Below are 20,074 nucleotides of genomic sequence, written 5' to 3' on the forward strand. Positions count from 1 at the left end.
ATCCATGAGGAAAGGTTTATCAGAAAAGTGTCAAACTGTTGATTAAGATATAGATAATTGCTTATTAGGCTAAATTTCTGCTTCAACAAACAATGTCACAACAATAAAATTGATACGATATGTAAAATTTGAGGAATGTCCCTTTAGATGGAAAAAATAAAGCATTGTACTACTGACTCACAGGTCTAACTGTAATTTGCCACTTGAGTCAAAAAAAAAATCTGATTTTTTGAGTTTCAGTTGGGCTTTCCAGTTCCAGTCCCCAGCTGATTTCTCAGTGCATCTTTAGCAAATATGTGCATATTTGGGAGAATTGTACACATATTTCTATTTCAAACGCAGAAGGCTTATAACTGGACCAAGTTGGACTGTTGAGGGTAAGGGTAGGGTTAGAGATGTATTCCTTAGGCTGAGGTTTAGCTATTCACAGTTTGTAAATCACCAACAGAAGCTGCTGATAAGCCTTACAGCTGCAGAAACATCGCCTCATTGTCAAGGCACAAATCTGTGTTGAGAAAACTACCCCTTTTATATTCAGTGACTGTCATGAATCTTTCTGCTGACTAGCTCTCTTTCCTTCCATCATAACACTTCAATAATTACTCTTTTTTTTACTGTGTTTATACCTCTTAAAAGGAATATAGAAAAAAAAACCTATTCATCTGCTTGAAAAATCAGTACTGCAAGGCGAAGACATGCTTTACTTGGGAGTTCAAAGACAATCTGTCTAATTTTCTAACTTTTTATAGGCTCATTTAGCAATTAATCTCAATCTAGCCTAAAGCAATAATATTTATAGCTCTACACGACTTGGTTATTGTTGAAAGCAGAAAAGAAAAGCTTCAACACATGTCCATAACAGCAGAACAGTCTACAGTTCTGCCAGCATACCTTTTTAGAACATTACCTCATTTGTTACCCCTTGATCTGTGAACTTAAACTGAATCACTGTTTGAAACTGCAGCCACTTTGTGGTTTAATTCTCCAACAGATGTTATGGCCTGGCATCCAGAGATGAAGATGATAAAAGCAGCACCACTTTTTGGAACAGAGAAAAAAGAATCAGAGCGAGGAACATTGACAAATATAACTCTTTTTACCCGATTCTCTGTTTTCATCTGAGGATGGCGTCCCCTGACTTTAAACACAAATCATCCTTCTTGTTCTTAGTTTTTAATGTTTTCACCACAATGATTTCACCTTGACAACTGTTCCAGGAAAATTGACGCAAATGTCTGCATAAACAAAACGATGCTTTGTGTGCTTCAATTAAAGCAGTGCTGTGTGACTTCACTTTCCGTTTTTGCTTTCTTTTTCAAAATCTTTGCAAGCAACAAAAAAAACAAAAAAAACAAAAATAACCTCATTATGGTTTTGTGGAAAAATGCATTCACTAATGTTCTCTACCAAACCTCTGGGGCCTTCACAAAACAATTAAATTACACAAAAGTGAATCTAATGACTGATTAGGAGCTCAGAAAATTAGTTGCTCAAAGTTTTATTTAAAATTATCAGAGAAAGGTTGACTCAATAAAATCATATGTGGCATTTTACAGATTTTATTTGTAAAATCTTACCGTGCTGGTAATGTATAGACAACATTTATACATTAAGCTCATTTAGTAGTTCTTTTTCTTTAATTAATAACAAGACCTTTTCTAATAACAAGAAAAGGCAACTTAAAAAAACACCAAGTTGACAAAAATATTAATTCTGTTGTGGGAATAGCACATTGGTTAAAAAAAGAGAAGAAAATAATAAAACAACTGTAATAGGATCCTACAACAAGTCTGAGTTTTTTACCTGATAATTATCTTTTTATATCTGGAAGCATGTTTTTCCTTCGGTGAACAATGTGGCAGGAGGGAAAACAAGAGTGTTAAAAAAGAGAGAGTATATATGCTGTGACTGAGGAAAGTCTGTCAGCTGCAGCATTTTATTAACCAGCCAGTGGGTGAACAACAGAAAGCCTTAAAGGCACATCTGTGTCGCTTCTATACTTTACTGATCTGGAGAATGTTTCATCTCAGCATTTCGTTAGCAAGAAATGCTGATATAATAAAATAAAAAAAACATGTCTTCAAATTCAAGCGGTTGTAGCTCTGCAAACAATGGATTCAAAACTAGTTTACCACGTTTGGTTCACCAGACGTAAAGCACTACATTATGTAATCCATTTTAGCTTTTGGAATTAGCTGGAGGGTCTGACGTTCAATGTGTCGCCTGTTACAACATGATTTTGATTTTGATAGCAGATCCTGCTTTTCAGAATAACATGTTCCCTGTTGTTGGATTTTCATGCATCTGAACTGACAACCAACGATGGACATATTGACCTTTACTGACAGTTTCTGTTAGCAAGAAAGATGCAAAATATTTAAAACTAACCTCTGAGAAAGGAATGTGGTAATTTCAGACATTACATTTACAGACTTAAGAAATGGATAGAACTGCATCTGAAAAAAAATTTCCAGAACTTAATACAGAAAGACCCCAGGTTGGGATTCAAACGCAGGACCTTCTTGCTGCAAGGTAACATTGCTATCAACTACACAGGCAATTCAAGTATTCAAGTGTACAGCACTTTTCAGTAGACTGATGTTCTATATTAAGAATCTTTTATTTATTTACTTATTTTTTGCCAATCATATCCGAGAAACCAATCTTCAAAATGAGGGATCCATTTTATTGAGATCCAATATTCAATGAATAATAGATCTAACACTTCAACAAGATAAACTTTTACTTTTCTTTACTCTTCTAAAAGACACTTAAACTTTTCAATTCTTATTCTGTAATGTAATGCCTTGCTTTCAAGCTGCGATGCCTCTCTAAGACTGTTGCTGGCTGTATATGATGGTGAGGTGTTGTGCTTTAACACTTCTTATGATTCCCAATTTTGAGTTCCCCCCAGGTTATCATAACCTGAGTGCAGCTGACGTCAAGTACTTAATATTGCAGCCAGCCAGAGAAGCCCAACTCTGTAAAGGGATTAGGTTAATCACAGCGGGGAATGACTGCAGTGCCCTCTTTTCATCAGGGAGAATTAGTTTTATGGTGAAAGAGATAAAAATAGGAAGGGGAAGCTGTACTGTGGTTAAGACGGCAGGACAAATGTTATTGCATTTTAAATTCCCCCTTTATCTGATGATCGGGTCTGACAGCAATGCAACCTGGAAGAGGTCGTAATCTTCTCCTCAATCACGTCTGCTGCATTGCTTCTGTCCAGAGCGGCTGGATGCTTTCACAGATATGTCAATGGATTAATGAACGTGTGAGAGTGAAGCTCTTGCTGAAACCAAAGCTCTCTGATCTTTGGGGGTTTTTCGCTTGTGCTTCTCTCTGCTCACACGTCCGGGTGAGGTTTCTGGGGAAACTGTAATTGCTTCAACCGTGATGTAGAAGGAAAAAAATCATGATAGTGAACAAATTCAAACCAGGTAATTTTGAGAACCATAACACAGAGTATCTGTATTAAAGTACTACAAAACTGAACAGTCACTCTGCATAAAACCTCATATATAAAAGGGCACTTCTTATTGAGTGGTAGCTTTCTACCACACAGTCAGATGCATTTTGGAAATCGTTGTCACTTGAGTCACATTAACGTCTCTATTGTGTTGGATATTTTGAAAGTTTAGACATTCTCCATCTTCAGTTCCATGAATGCTCTCTGCACCAACACAAATGCAAAATATCTAAAAATGACTAAAATAATTTCTGCTTTGTTCTGTTCAGTGCTCCTTCATCTCAAGGAGCAACAAATGTCAATGCTATTAAGTTGCCATAATGGTATGGGTTTTGTCATTTCTTGGGTTTAAAAGTCTAAATAAATGATCTGAAGCCACATGCACAAAGAATGTCTGAATTTCTTGAGTGTGTGCACAATGAGAAAACATTGCTTGCACGAATAAATCCAGAAGTATGAGTATTGGAAATGAGTGTTTTTGAATGGATCCACACACATTTTCTTTGTACAGCCAACATGGAATTAAAGGCACTTTAGAGAAACATTGAGTCCTCCCTTGATCCGCCTCCATTTATGCAAACAGATGTAAGTATGTTCTTTAGGTGTCATTCTCCTGTGAATTACACATACTCTCATTGTAAGTTATTGAAGTGTGCCAGGAAAATAATGAGTCTGAGGGATCACCAAGTTTGCATATGTTTATTGGCATAAATATAAATTCAGAGGGGCTTGTAGGATGCTCTGAAATTTTAGTTTACCCAGCAATAACTCAGACCAATCACATGCTGTGAAGTAAGTCCATCAGGGGGGATTAATATTAGGGATTAATATAAGGACAATAAATGAACACACACTTTAAGAAGCTGTCAGCCTTGAATCCTTTCCAAACTGTTCTGTTTATTAGAAGAAATTAATCATGTGCTGAACCAGGCCACCTTGTTTCAATGTTAGTTAGCAGTATTTACCCTGAGGACAGAATAAAATGATGATGGTGCTAGCTTGTGTGACATGCTTTTGTTGCTAGAAATCTCAGTTTGTTTAGGATCTGTATGTTTCACACTCAGAGGGCACATAGTTCTTACAAGACTGCTGATTATTCATCAGCCAAAGCAGCTGATGAACCAGTTATTATCCTTGTGGTTGATCATCGACCTGTTTACTTTGTGCCATTTGTAATATTGTCTAATAATGATCCAACATAATGTTAAAAATACATTCTTTGCAAAAGCATATTCTGCATTCTGTGTGCAGAATGGTTTAAAATCTACTCATTTCATAGCACACATGGGGATGTACTAACTCAGTCTCATTTCTCTGGTGTAAATAATATTTCTTTTCATATTCTTAACAGTTTCCTCCATAGCACACGTGTCAGACTCCAGTTGTCAACGTCTTTTAAACACGACTTTGTACCAACACACCTGAATGACATCTGTTTAACATAATAAAGTCATTCCTAGTACTGTGTGGTGCTTAGGAGGTAATTAAATCAATTTATTCATTCATGTTGGAGCTGGGAAACATTCAGAAGTTGCAGGACTCAACCCTCGATGATTGGAGTTTGACACCCCTGCTTGATGACTGCACGTTTGAGAAGGAATGTAGGGTAACCTGGACAATTATTTCAGGAGGTGCTAGTTTTTGCCTGTTTTCAAAATGCTCTAAATTTTACCTCAAGTGTCCAGACTTTCAGATTTTATTGTTTGGCTATTTAATACACAAAGATTAATGAAAAATTAAGCCTGTGAAAAACTATTTAAGCGTCCTAAACCCCCTAGATCTAATAAAAAAATGGGGTAAAATCCCATTTTTGGTAAAATAAACTGAAATAGCAATTGGTCTTTCTATGCTAAATGTCTGAATGTAGAAGAGCTTTTTCAGTTATTGTAGCTCTTATGACATGTAGCACAGAATTTCTGGTTACTTTACTAAAGCATAGTGCTTGCTCATTTACAATAAGTGAGAAAAATCTTAATAAGATTGATTAGAGATTCATGTTAAAATAGATAAAGGTCTATGCTACAGAATTGGTCTTCTATCTGGGAGTCAAATAACAAACTTACATAAAAGTTGGACAATTTGATTGTCATATTGATCTATTTCTCCCCCATCAGCAAAAATATTTTTTGCCATTCCTGTCATCTTCTATTGTTTTTGATAAACAATAGAATAACTTTTTGTCAGCCTGCCCTTACGAACTGGAGTTCTCTGTCTTCCTTTATAAAGTTTATATTTAAACTGCTTTCAGGAAAACTGCTCGCTGTTTGATCTTGATTTAATATGATTGTGTGTGTCTGTGTTTGTGTGTGTGAGGAAAGTGTTGACATGAGAGGTGATACTGTGCCTGTCTGCTTGAGTCACAAGCAGCTGTGGTCCCGTTTGCTGCTGTTCTTCTTGTTTTGTTAAGATAAGGATTATTTATTTGTGTGATGATAACAGTTGAGGTCAGCAGGTTAAGGCTGAAGGACAAAGACTTGACAATATCCATGCAATCATTTCATTATTCAATATTCAAAATGAAACACCATCAAAGTTCAAAATTAAAATAATGGTGAGGTATGCAAGGTTAAATGGTCATTTTGAATTGACTAAAATTTTGCATTTTAGTCAATTTTGCATGCCAGTTAAATTTAAAAGGGTTAATTGTGGCAACATTCTTCAATCTATAGATTGCTGAAGTCTAATGATAGGCTTGTACATTTTCGTATTGAGAACAGCTGCAGTGTAATAGCTCGGTATTTAGAGCACACCATCCTTCTAATACTAATTATTATTTAGGCATGCAAGGTGTCAGCTTCCGATCACTTTCTACATAACCTCTCACCAGTGTTATCACTGCCATTTTAAGCCAGCAACAACAACAAAGAATAGACCAGTGCTTACATTATGTGCTGCATATTTCATGTCACTTCTTGTAGATGTGAATTGCAGGTCTCAGTATGACAACTTCTGGAAATTATACTGATACAACACTGTCATCTTGTGGCCATTGCTGTTCACAAAACCTGCCTACTGCCAAGTTTATTTGTAGAATGAAATTGTGACATCTAGTGGTTATGAAAAGGACTTGCAGAAATATTTTTATATCTTAGAGGGAGGGCCTTGGAGATTTCTGTTGTTGTTCAATGTGAAAGTTGGCATGGTGTGAGCATACTTTCACAAGTTCTCCGCCCAACAGTGAAAAGGATGTTAACATCTAACCCAGCAGATACTTAATCACTGACTAAAATGAGAAGTGGTGTCCGAAGTAGTTTTGTTATGTTGTCAGGTTTGTGTATAGAGCGTGACAACTGCCTTGGCATGATGTTTATACTACCAGGTGAACAACTGAAACTAAACAGAGTCAAGTTGGTTAACATTTCAGGCTTACTTGACCTCCATGTTATGACAGAGGTGGCTAATATAAATGTTCAGCTGTTTATTTAATTTATTTTATCCCTGCAAGAAGCTCCTGTTACCCTTTTCACTTATAGATAGCTTTGGGTGTGCTTTTGCTGTTTTTATATTTGTTTTCTTTGTTTCACAAAGAACTTAACAATTCTATTATTATCACTAATGTAATTATACTACATTTTTCAGTGATTAATTTTAAGATGGGAAGTTTGTTATGGCAAGTGAAATATTTCCTCAATCAAAATGAAAAAGTCTGCATATTGCAGGTTATATATACATATTGTTTGAAATTTTAATTATTTAAATATATTTTGTGATGTATTTAGTCAATATTGTTTAGGGAGTGATTTATAATTTTAGTCATATCAGAGATATAATCTGTCTTTCCATAAGAGTAAAATGCCTCATAAAGGGAACTGGAACTATAATAAATGGAAATAGGTTTTGATAAAAATAATTTGAGATAATAATTCATGATTTAATTAAACAATAATATTTAAGTAGTTTTAAATTATGTAATGCGTAGAAGCCTTACTACTAAAAGACATTTATTATGCCAGAAATAGTACATCTGAAAGCTAATCTGAAAAGTCAAAAATGATAAAATGTCTGATGTTTTTAAGATCAAGCCTCGACATCATAAAATATTCCAGAGTGCAGCATTTAACTCAAACATTTATCTACAAAATGTTTAACTAGAAATGGTCATCACAACCACAAGAACTGTGTTTAGAAAAGGAAAAAGCCACAAAATGATTGCGAAAGAAGAAACTATTAAACTTCCAGGAAGTCTTTATCCTGCCATAAGTACTGCATAAAAACACCAAAAATATACGTAAATAAGTGAAGTGAAAGGCTTTCTCTGTGTTCTCTACCTTGGGATTATCTTTCAGACACTAATGGGAGGTGTCTTTTTTTTGTTTCACATAGTTTGCAGAATGCCCCGTGGCTACCATATATATCTTCTTCCTTTGTTGTTTTAGTGTGCATTTACAAGCAGCGGGTTGAGCTGCCATGTACATAGTGGCTATTCGGGTTTCAGTCTCTGCGATTGGACTCCTCCCATTGTGTGGTTGTCTGAGTGCCTGTCTAATGTGTCATCCATCTGAGTCATTCTCAGTTAAGTGATGTGGCAGCTTGCTTGTCCTGTCCTGTTGTTGGTTTTGAGAAACACCTGGGGTTGTTACTCAGGATGGTTTTCCTACGGAGCTTAATTACCTGCTCTTGAAAGATATGAAACGCAAAAACCCTTTCTCACTCAGCCAGTGACACATGTTATTTGAGATAAGAATTTGAATTTATGAGTCCTGCTCATGCTCATTCCGCTGCAGAAAGGTTAAGCTTGAGGAGCCTGCGTCCTAAAACTCAATATTATGACTCCATCCGACGTTACCTCATGCATTTTATTAGATCCATTGAAACCATTAGATTTAAGTATGTATCACTTGAAAAAGCTGAATTACATTCAGTGCTTAACCTGTAATTTACATAGCTGCAACCTGTTGAGATGAAGGAACTTCTTATTTCCAAAGTATACTGTGGAGAACAAAATGATTTAGAATGAGACTACAATTTAGCATTTATTTTTAATATTAGTTCCAAAATTTTAAGTATTGCTCTGAGTCCAGTGGTCACAACTGTTTGAATAAACAACAGGGTAATAAAAAACATTGTCTCCCTCATTTTTAGAATCTTGAAGCCCATGAGTCAGCATTCAGGTTAATATTTTATTCAATCTGCTTTTCATTTTTTAAAAATTGTATGCAGATGATGCCAAATTTTCGTCTAACACAATAATACAAATAAATAAAAGAAATACAAAGTAAAGGTTTAGACATAATTTATTTTGCATGTTTAATTTTTTAATGGTGGAAATTATGAGCTCTACATATTGCAATCAAAACTGACAGAAAGGAGATTTGTGGCTCTCTTGGCTCTTTGATTTTTCCATTTAAGCTGTACTGTGATTATAAAACGTTTTATTAGCATATTTTGTCATGTGCTGCTATTTATCACAAGTGTACTTTTCATAAACTGAGGTCTTGTTGGTTTCCGTACCCTTTCATGTGAACAGGCACTGCGGCCCCCTGAGATGATACCAGATGCCACCTTGTTTTCACACAGACTGACATTTAAGGTGGACTTGCTTGTTAATACCAATCTCCCTGTTTGGATCCTGGAATAAAACAAAATAAATTTGATGAAATTTTTATTTTTATTGTAAAATATATATATTTAGCAAATTAAGCAATTAATGCTTGCATATTTTGACGTTACTGTAAGTATTAAGAATCTTTTTATTTAACTGCTGACATCATACTAACAATTTATCAAAGCCTACTCAAAACAAAATATTTGCACACTGACATGGATTTATAAGACACTGGGAAGAACTTCTTTTTTATTTTTTTTATCAAAACAAACAAAAATAATCTGAAGCTATTGTACGGAGCATTGAGCCACGTTTTACAAAACAAATCATAAACTATCCCTTACAATTCACATCATTATTCATAAATTACTGCCAATTACATTCCGTCGTAAGAAGCAATCCGATTTTGTACTCAATGTACTGTTCAGTAGAATATTTCAGTCCTTTGAGAAGCAATTTTATGGAAAATTAACTCTTATCTCACCACAGTTTGGTCAGTTCATGTTTTGACTAGCTCTTTGTTTGCTTCTTTATGATTCTGTGTGTACTACATTGATACAGGATTAATTAAAGGCTGTCAGCAGTGGACGAGATATGACTCCTCTCCAGCAACTCCACTCCACAATTTAAAGCTTCCTGCTAAACTCTGCCGGGTCGCCTGAAGGGAACAGAGCTCCCCATAGACACACAGACACACACGCCTCCACACACACACACAGCATGGGGAGGAAGTAAAGTCTGTGATGAGAAGAGTCTGTAAAGAGAGCTCAGAGAGAGAGAGAGAGAGAGACCAAGTGTAAAACGGGATGAAAGAGTTTCGTGATGTGACGTGTGGACTGCTGCTGACATTGTTGTTGTGTGTAACAGGGGATCGAGTGTGTGGAGAAGATGTACGGACACCTATTTGCTGCATGTTTAGCATCACGGACAGTGTGGCCAATGGATGATCTGCTGAGGAACTTTTCTTTTACAAAGGGTTTATAGGTAACAGTTGTGTGAATGTCACAGAGCATGCCTGAGTCACGTATTACTGGGCTCAATGAGTTTTTTTAGCACAGACATCAGAGTTGTGTATCCATGACTCTACTTTGCAGTTATTGCTACTGGGACTGTGTGTGAGAGTGTGTGACATTTGATGGTTTGATATGTTTGGGATGCTTTAGGATTAGTTTAACATGTTTTTGGTTACAAACGTGATGATATGTGCAGGGTAGTGTGTGCATGAGTGTGTGCTTGTGACGGGGAAATGTACCGGCGTTCACCCTGTGCCAGAGGAAGAGTTCATTTTGACTTCAGTGAGGAGGTCATCAGAAAACTTCACGCCGCCAATCACAGCCATCCTCACAGGTTAGAACTTGGTTCACACATGTTTAGACATTCATGCATTATCATGCTTTTGTTGATGTTCATTTGGGGAGTTTTGTTTTTTCATGTCTTCTAAATCCTTTAATAGTTCTGCTCGAACATACTTCAAATTTTCTCCTTTATTGAAGCACTTACTGGTTTGCTTTGTATCTGTATCTCTCTCGGTCAGTGTTTTAAAATGCCTGTTACTTCCTTTTTCTATGTCATTAGACAATGCATTTATGTATTTCACACCATCACTAACCACAGCCTGCAAACATGTGGTTAAATGCACCCTAATGCAGTTTTCATGAGAAAAACATCAAGTACTAGCTGACATGTTTCTGCGTGCAGCAATTTTGTAGAGGAATGTATCAAGCCGTTTCTGTGCAGTGAAGAGAGTCAAGTTGCTAGCCATGCAAATTACTCTGGAAGTGTTTCAAGGATTTGTTTATTTTCATGGCATTTTTTTAGCTGTGGTGTAAATATAGCCAGATCTCATTGGCACACTGGTGACCAAATAACCTGGAGGATATAAACACAAAAAACAAGCACAAACAATGACATTGAAGGGTCTGTGATGGCTTTAGGCATTAGCAGCTTCTGTATATTTGACATAGTTGCCATGCAGGCTTTCTGATCTGCCTTCCTTTATTGTTTTTTTGTTTTGTTTTTTGCTGAACCCTTTTGCCCCAGACCTTAAGAGGAGAATATTTGTATTTATGGTTTGTGCTAGTTGGTCAAAGTTTGTGAAGCAAAACCTTTTTATTAATTTTTTTTGTAACAGATTTTTTAGTTTTGCTATAATAAAATAAAACACTGATTGAAACATTAAGCCACATTTTAGCATTTTGTCATGTTGGAACCACAAACTTGAATGAAATTTAGGTAGTGGTTGTTTATGAGCTGTGAATGTACTGTAAGTATGCAACAATCTCCAGTATAGGAATCAAAAACCAAAACTTGTCTCAATGTCTCACTTGCCTCTATAACCAAACTGGAGGGCAGATTTGTCCACAAGTTGCAGCAACAAAACCTCATTCAAGCACAACTCCAAACTTTGCTAGTAATAGTTGTAATATTTCTGTACAGCAGTTCTCAGAGGGTTAGGATCTTGACTAAATTACTAAATGACATGATGGGATAATGATGTTGTGGCCTAGATTTAATCTTAGAATGAGGAGAGCTTTGGTGAATTTTAACTAACAGGAAATGGTAAAATGTATTTATTTACTCATTTATTACTCATTTTGTTTTGTATTGATAAAATGGTATCAAATATCAAATCTATTGACCTTGATTAGATTTTAATCAAAGTCAATTGATTCAAAAGGACTTTGTTGGTGATGTACTATTCAGCTTAGTTCTTCATTATATACAATGTGTATGTTTTTATTTGTGTCTGATTCATGACTTTTTTTCCCATTATTGGCAATACTTTTCAAAACAGAAAAGTATTTCTCTGATTGTAATTCAGCTGAATGTGTTTACATTTGGCTATTTGAATTAAAACAGCTTGTAAAACATAGAAATTGGTTCTCTTGTAGTACAGTTGGAAGTTTTACCACACATAAAAAACAAAATAGTTAAACATTATATGAACATTTTAATAAAAGCCTGGGTTTAGTATGTAATGATGCAGCTCATGAAGCCAGAAACGGGAACTGATTCATGTTGACTCTATCAGGGCAGAAATAAACCAAGAGAAAAACTAGGTTGGGTTTCACCCCAAGAGGACTATAGGTGTTCTAGCTCAGATGGCACATGAGGAGGGGAAAGCTGAACAAGCAGTGGCCATATATAGACTTAACATAATTAAGAGTAGATTTTTGTAAAACTGCAAGATTACAGAATGACCTTAATTTGAATGAAATACAAAATACAAAACTTTCTTTGGCCTTTTTCGAGAACTGGGTATTAGTTCATAAGGATTTCCTGTGTATACACACAAAATGTTTAGTGAGTGTGTCTATCTTTTAAAGACATAACACTAAATTTAGTATGTATTCATGAATGTCTGAAGGTGTTGAGCTAAGGAGACATTAATCCTCCACCTCTGTTTGGGTTGGTTCCACCTCTGTGACTAAGGATTTCCTGTGGAAAGTACTGGCCTCTAATGCAGAAAAGAGAAGTACACATGCTATGTTGTGCTCTCCTGCATATCTTAAATATCAGAGAAGCTTATGACAACTTGAGATTTCTTAATACACCAGGGCTACTCCCTTATTTGACAGTTTTCACTGTGAGCATATGAGGTTTTGTTAGTTTATGACATATTTGCACATTGCTTTTTTTTTCTTTCTCCCCACCAGGGGGTCTTTTTGTGGGCTCTAGTGTCCCTTATATGACAGTAGGCTGATAGGAAAGGGGGAAGGAGAGGGGGGGAAGACATGCGGCAAATGTTGCCAGGTCCAGGAATCGAATCCGCGACGGCCGCGCCGAGGACTCAAGGCCTCCAAATGTGGGTCGCGCTATCCCCCTCACACATTGCTCTTTTTGAATGCATTAGTCTGCATAGTGTATATATCCCAGACATTGTTTCTCACACTTCCCACCAGGACAGTTAATCTCTTAGAGAGGCAGGTTAAACAAAATATTTGTGATCAGTGACCCGGATTCATATAGAATAATCCCAAAGGGTATGTTATGTTTAGTAGTTTATGAATGACTTAATTATTATCCCATGTCACTGCTGAGCAGTCCATTACAGTGAAGGATAATTGGATGGTGCTACAATGTGTTCTGGCTTTGAAAATTTGAAGTTCTATCTCTGTAAATGTGAGGATAAAAGCACAATTACATGTGATGCGGTTTTACAAATCACTCCACAGAAGACCTTCTGGTTACATTTTTTGAGCAAGAGCTTCAAGACTCACAGCCTAAAATATATATTTCACACAGAGTCTGCACTGGAACTGGGAACATTTTAAAGCAGAGATCTTTACAATGTGGTGACCCATTTCTCTTTCATGGTAGGACTTTGAATAGTGTTTTGTGCTTGCTTGCCCATGGCTAGAGAGAAGCTATGTATTGAATTGTTTTGTGGTTTAGCTTTATTTTATTTGCAGCAGCCTTTACTCACCATTTGACAAGTTTGTTAAGCAGAGTTATAAACAAAAATACAGTGAACAGTCTCAGAGCTGCTGTGGTTATGTGGTGTGGGATTCAGATTGTTTTTGTGAATGACTAAAGATGAAATTAGGTGCTGCTCCACGCCAGTGAGTTTGATGATGATTGTGATTTCAATTAAGATAATGAGTTGAAAATCACAAGCAATACTACAGGAAGTTGAGATCAGCGGTAAATATTGTGGGTGCCTGTGATAATGAGGATGGTTTTTTGAGTAGGAGGTTAGTGGTTTTTAGGATGTTACCATTGGAGTTATAGAAACATTTGGAGTCTTTTCTTAAAATTAATCTTCCATTTCTAGAAGTGGTCCATTGTATAGTGCAGACCCACTTGAAGCTCCATAAAGTCTTGTTAAATCACCACAAATATATAATCTGGCTTTGTCAAATTAAAACAATAACTAAGTGAGTAAATGGGCATTCTCTGGTTCTCTGAGCTGAAATGTAGTTTAGCTGTCATCTTCTAAAATTCCAGCCTTATTTATTGATTTACTTACAAAATTATCAAGTATTTTTTTTTTATTGTTGTACAGATGAAAATCTTCACAACGTTTTCCACGATGAAGGTAGAAAATGTAGCTGGCTAGTCTTCAAATGCTAAGCTAGTTGCTTAGCTAGCTAGTTTGATGCATAGCAATGATTAGCAGTCTGATAAAAACAAAAAAACAAAAAAAAACATAAGTTGTATGACCTCAAATAATTATTACTGTAATTATATGAGGTCAGAAAAATAAAAACACTACAGGTGACCTAATTTATTTATTTATTTTTTGAGTCAATAGTAGGTCATAATCTGGGTGGGACAAAATAACACCAAAAAGGATCACAAAGACCAATCCTGACCAAATAATCAGTTTTACCAAGAAGAGTTTTCCAACCTTGCAATTATTATCCTGAGCTAAATTCATATATTTAGTGTTAATATTAAGTGTGGAAAGCACAAATAATAAAACAATGAATAACCAAATGGTTTTGTCATTTAAAACTCTAATGTTACAACTTCTGTGTATGCAGTCGAGAGGTTTCATTTGAGCTAATGTTTCAAAGCAGTAAAGTTCCAGCCCTCTTAAATTGTTAGAAGATGCACTTGAACATTTGTTCTAATTTAAATAAAACAAATTTTCTACTTACTCTGAGGCATAAATGAAAAAAAAAAAACATGAAATATTGAGAACAAAATATACATGGAGAGGAATAGAAATTTCTGACAAGACTAGCAATGCTTTTCAGTTGTTGACCTTTGTGAGAATTACTGTATAGTCACTTCCCCAAGCTATCAATGTCTCTAGAGTATAATAGATTCTAACCTTTCCCCCTGTGAAATAACCAAATAGCTGTGTAAAGAAAGTACTCAGACTTTTCAGTTAAACATGGCTTATGACTTACACAACTACCAGAATAGATTTATCCCACATAATTGCTTAGAACGACATATTTTAAAAGTTATGTATTTGTGCTACCAGGAAGGAGGAACCATGACCTTGGATAGCCTACTTGGGAATATACTGGTATTATTGAGATGCAATGCTGCTGTTTCCCATCTTGAAAAAATGTTCAGAGCAAAAATATTTTTCTTCCTCTGTATTCTCTGTCACTGTCTGGTATGATTGTTTTACAGATAACAGTCTTATTACTATGTGTAATGTGGGAGTTTATTTCGTTTCCTCTTTTCACTTCAAATTTTTTGTCAACATGTGTTCATAACCTTTATCATCACATTTTTCCAGCATTGCTTTTGTTCCTCATGTGAAGAACAAAAGCAATGCTTTTACAGTCTAAGTATTTAGACTGGAAATGATTGTGAATGAGAGCATTTGCTGGATGACTTTGTACATTAGTGTGCAAGTATAAAGACAGTGATTGCGTCAATGGCCTCATTTCTATTATTAAATTGTGTATCTAGTTGAAGTCCAGTTTTTTTCTATTTCTGGCCACAGAGGATGAAAGGTTGAAGGAGATACTTGAATTTATTTGTCAAAGTTTACTGCTAAGACAGCCAGTGACTGTAATTGTTGTTTGTTGTGACAAATTGCAAAGCTTGCAACATTTCTCTAAAGTCTTAAATTTTTCAAGTTAGACTCTGTGGGTGTCAACTAGAAATGGTCAGCATCAGGTTCTGTACTCCGCTTCTGGCAATTACCCCAATTTATGTGACGTATATTTGCCAGAGATTTATGGAAGGAAAATGTCAGAGAGATCTTGGGGACATAAAATTCATTGACTATTTTTACTCTGGCTGATGGGATCAATTTATCACTCCTTCTAAGGAATGTTAGAGAGTCTTATTTTATTGAGCTGACTGATTGGGAGATTAAAAAATGTCCTACAATGGACAAATATATTGTCTCCATGTCAGTGTATCCTCTGCAGTGCCAGTAATTTTTAGCAACTTTCAGACTCATTTGACATGTCTGCTTCATTGTCATTGTTAGCACTATCATTAATCCGAAGAAATGACATCAAAACTCAGAAAACATGGTGGAAAAACAGGAAGTGTTTCCATAGCGCCTCTGTTTGTACAACCTCAAAGGGTTTCCTTCACAGGAAACCCAAGACGATCAGTTAAAGCTACGTGAAATCAAGTTAAGCCTAATAGGTAACAGTTTTTATTTTTCAGACATGTCTTGTAATAATATAACAGTTTCTATATCTTCTTGATAGGCTGTGGTGTAGCAACAGTGTTTGTTTTAGTTGATTTTACATTTAAAAATGTCTGTTTGTTAAAAAAACAGATGTTAAAAACTTGTTTAAATGCCCATCTGTCTATCCTTTATATATTTATTTTTAGTTCTAAACACCATTCTGCAATCTTCTGGAGCTGAATTAGAATATCATTTTACTTTTGTCATGAAGAAGTATAGACACATCAATGAAGTTTAAGTTACAATCAAGCAGTGTTGCATAGGTTTCCTCTGTTAGCTCTTACAGAAAATTGTAGCTTGTATTCTACTGTTTGTCTGGTCTATGACCTTGTAGTTGTCACTTATCTTGACCAAATAATCCTTCATTTTTTCCAGAGGTAACTAAGTTCAAGTGAAAATGCTATAAGAAAACTTGCGTTGTTATATATGCTTGCAGGTTCAAAAATGGCTAAGCAGAAGCAAGAGCAGGTGAAAGAGAATGTTTGAATTGTATTTGCCTCATAACTGGAAAAACCACTCAAAGTCAGCTTTATTTAAAACTGCTTTATGTAAATATGCTTCTGTTTGCTCCTACGTTTACTTTGCTGTCTTTAGAAGAACACATAGTGTATTGATAGCTGATTTCAGCTGAGAAACATAAATTATAAGTCAGGAGGTGGTAACCAAGCTCTTAAAAAGCAATAGTTTAAGCGGAGCAAAAGTTTTCCGTCACATGAATCCAACACTTTAAAGTCCTTTTTAATGAATTTCCAGTAAAATCACTGGAGTGAAGAGAGTTTTCTCGAGTTTCATGGACCAAGGTGTAACACAGTACTGCCCCTCCCCCACCTGTCTCTACTTATATGAAAGAAAACCGGAGCGGCTTTCAAAATATTTCTGAATATTACAAGAAAGTCTGTCGGTATTTTTCTGCAAACTAAGAAAATATTCTATGTGACAAGCACATTCACTAAAAAAACTTTTAATATCAGAGGTCATTTTGTAAACAATATATGCATGCATAAAAAAAATGTATATTCATAAATATACATGCTGTAGTTAAAATCTTGTTTAAATGATTTTTTCAGCAGTTGTTTTCGGTTTGAAAAAAAAGGATTATATCATACATTTCAGTTTTAGTTCAAGGTACAACATACCATGAAAACGTGACATCTTTTGAGTATTAATTAAGTTATTGTCTCTCAGTTATATATGGAATGTCACAATCGGAAAGGCTTAGATTTATCACCAACATTTTCACTGTTGTCTATTGGCATGTTTAGTGAATTCTTATGTTTTTGATTTTGTTTTTTTCCAACATGTGGCAACCACAGATGGTAACATGACATCATCCATGTCAGCTGCTTTTTTATGACTGTTTTCCTTCTGTTATTGTTAACATTTTACTTCAGGATGGTCTATCCTGCCTCCTGCTTGACAGGAAGTCTCCGCCAAAGTGACACACTGACTCCATGAAGAGCAACTGAGAGCCTCCAAATAATGTAATATGCAGGCTGAGACTGGAATACCCAGAGAAAACCCAATATGGTCATGGAGCAGATACCAACTCTGCTAAAACAGGAACTCAGGATGCAACCAATGCACTGCAGATGTATCCAATTTTATTTTATACAAACCACTGTGACATTTACCAAAAGTCCTGTCACAGACTCTACAAACAGGATGCTGGTTATAATACCATTGTCTCATAGCTGGGAAGTGGAGTCACATTTCCTAGAAGAAGAGAGAAATACAACTGGCTGTCTTAATCATAAGAAAAAAATGTGTTGAAAGCAAATATACACTGTTGTTACTGAATTTAAAATGTCCTAAATTTCTGATTATACATTCGTTAGTTAAAACAATTTTACAATTGTTTTAACTAACATCTAAGGCTTTAGACTAGTAATGTCTATAATTAATCTTTGTTTGGCTTGATCCAACCTACATTAAAAAGCAAAAATATTGAAAAAATAATGTATCAAATTTAGTAGTCTTCTGTTAGATAATATACAGTTTCAGTAATATGAAACGACTGATGTGACCTAGAGCCAATAAAATCACATTTAATGCCAATTATCAACTACATTAAATAATTGAGTTCAGCCAATTATCCACCCCTTAACAATCATAGCTCATAATGTGGCCCTTCAATTTTCTATTCCTTTAACTGGAGAATATTAATGGATTCGTTTATGTGGCATTTACTGGGGTGGCTCTTATTTATTCATTTTAGCAGTTTTCCAGAATCATATTTAATTTTGTGCTGGTTAGATTTGCTAAAGCCGAGACTCAAGCAACTAAACACTAAATGGTGGGAAAGCAGTTCTGTCCCATGTCAGGGGGTCCATCTTCACTCACTGTCTGACGTATGCAGAAGGATCATGGGAAAGGAATGCTGCGTCACCCTGGCGTCAAAAGCGGACAATTTCTGATTGCTTTAGTAACAAAATAAAAAAAGCTTGACTGAGACGCACATTGTAGTTGCTTAGAAGAAATCAATTTACAAGGGAATTTCCATAAATGTGTTCTCTAAGGACTCTGGGGAAAAAAAAAATCTTTACAACTACTTCCACTTAGTTTCTGTTCACACATTTCCAAACTCCATGAGTCTGTTGTGTTTACTCATTACCCTTCAATGTGGAAAGCTCTCTTTTTCATCAAGTGTTTGAACTGTGGGTGTTTTTATCTTCAGGTTGGATAAACAATAACTGTTCTCATCCTTGAGATCTTACCAGTTCTGTTGTGGTTGGAGAAACATTTAGATGTTTACTTTTTAACATGCCTTTTTGAGATTGTAAGTTGATAGTATTTGTACAAAAAGTTTTTAGCAAATATGTAACAAGATCGCAATAAATTAATTTAAAACCAAAAAAATACTTTTCCAAAATTTATATAGCACTGATCATTACAGCTATCTATATAATGTATTTTAGTCTTGACATACAGAATTAATCAAAAATGTCTCTAAAACTTTGTCGAAGCTGGTGAAGTTTTAAGCTTGCTGTATCACATAGTATATCAGCTTACAGTTGGTTGGTTTACAGACAAGCTGCTAATAAGAGTTTCCACGCCATCACTGTTCCTGCTTTTCTGTAAATTTAAATATTTCCAAACATCAAAGTTTGTCTTGTCTTGTGTGCATGGAAGAAACTTTATTGTCTTAATTCAGTTTGCAAAGTTCGAGTTCACAGCAACAGGTTTTCCCTGTCTCCATAGAAACAGAGAAAACGTTGAGATTTTCTCAGGCAGCCAATTGGAAATATTTACAACACTAGGAACTGTACTATGGAACATTTATTTGTTTTGTTTTGTTTTTAAGTCATTTTAGTTTGCTTTATCAACATATAAAGTTTACAGAGAGATAATACATTTGTGGTTTCTTGCCAGACAAATCTCTTAATCCACCAAACCACCAAACAGCTCTCGCTCCATCACATAGCAGAGGGTCTTTGTTCTCAAACTTTTTCGAGGCTAACTTCCTTGATGTCCTCCCTTTGTACTAGAAGGTTTGCTTACTATTTGTGTATCATTAATTACTTTCTAAACCATAAAAAATGCTGTTAAAAGCATCTGTATCATAAAACTGACAATGTGATTTAGTCTGCTGAATGAATCAGTTCTCTCTTTATTGCTGACTACAAGGCCACAGGGGCATTGAGTTGTGCAGTTTACAACCATAGTAGATTATGTAAGATTTTAATGTCAACTTTTGGTATTGCTAAATATTGCTATCTCAGCAGAGCTAATGAATGGACATTTTCTGTCATGAAGTATCAAGTGATCTTTGAGAATCCTATATTTAGCTTTCCTCAATCATCTCCCTATTAGGGGTTGACTTGACATCATGTGTAAAATGTTCAACAAGACCTAAACGTTGCCATTATCTATTCACAGGAGAGTAATAGTACTTGTTTCAAAATGTTGTTTTTACATGAAAATAAGACTGTCCTTAAATGGCATCTTT

The 20,074-nt window shown here is 35.4% G+C and overlaps 1 protein-coding gene across 4 annotated transcripts in view; it reads left to right on the forward strand.

Annotated features, from left to right (window-relative positions):
• Window positions 1–20,074, forward strand: part of pde4ba (phosphodiesterase 4B, cAMP-specific a) — a 145,859-nt gene that overhangs the window by 68,344 nt on the left and 57,441 nt on the right. Inside the window, exon 1 of one of the 4 annotated variants that reach the window (XM_044129994.1) lies at window positions 10,036–10,361. The exons of the other annotated variants lie outside the window; for them this stretch is intronic. Coding sequence (XP_043985929.1) covers window positions 10,261–10,361 — 101 coding nt within the window. The 5' untranslated portion in view covers window positions 10,036–10,260. Of the gene's footprint in view, window positions 1–10,035; window positions 10,362–20,074 lie in introns of those variants that run through there. 4 annotated transcript variants of the gene reach the window in all.

The sequence above is a fragment of the Gambusia affinis genome, linkage group LG10, assembly GCF_019740435.1.
Source record: "Gambusia affinis linkage group LG10, SWU_Gaff_1.0, whole genome shotgun sequence".
In the NCBI taxonomy this organism is placed as follows: Eukaryota; Metazoa; Chordata; class Actinopteri; order Cyprinodontiformes; family Poeciliidae; genus Gambusia; species Gambusia affinis.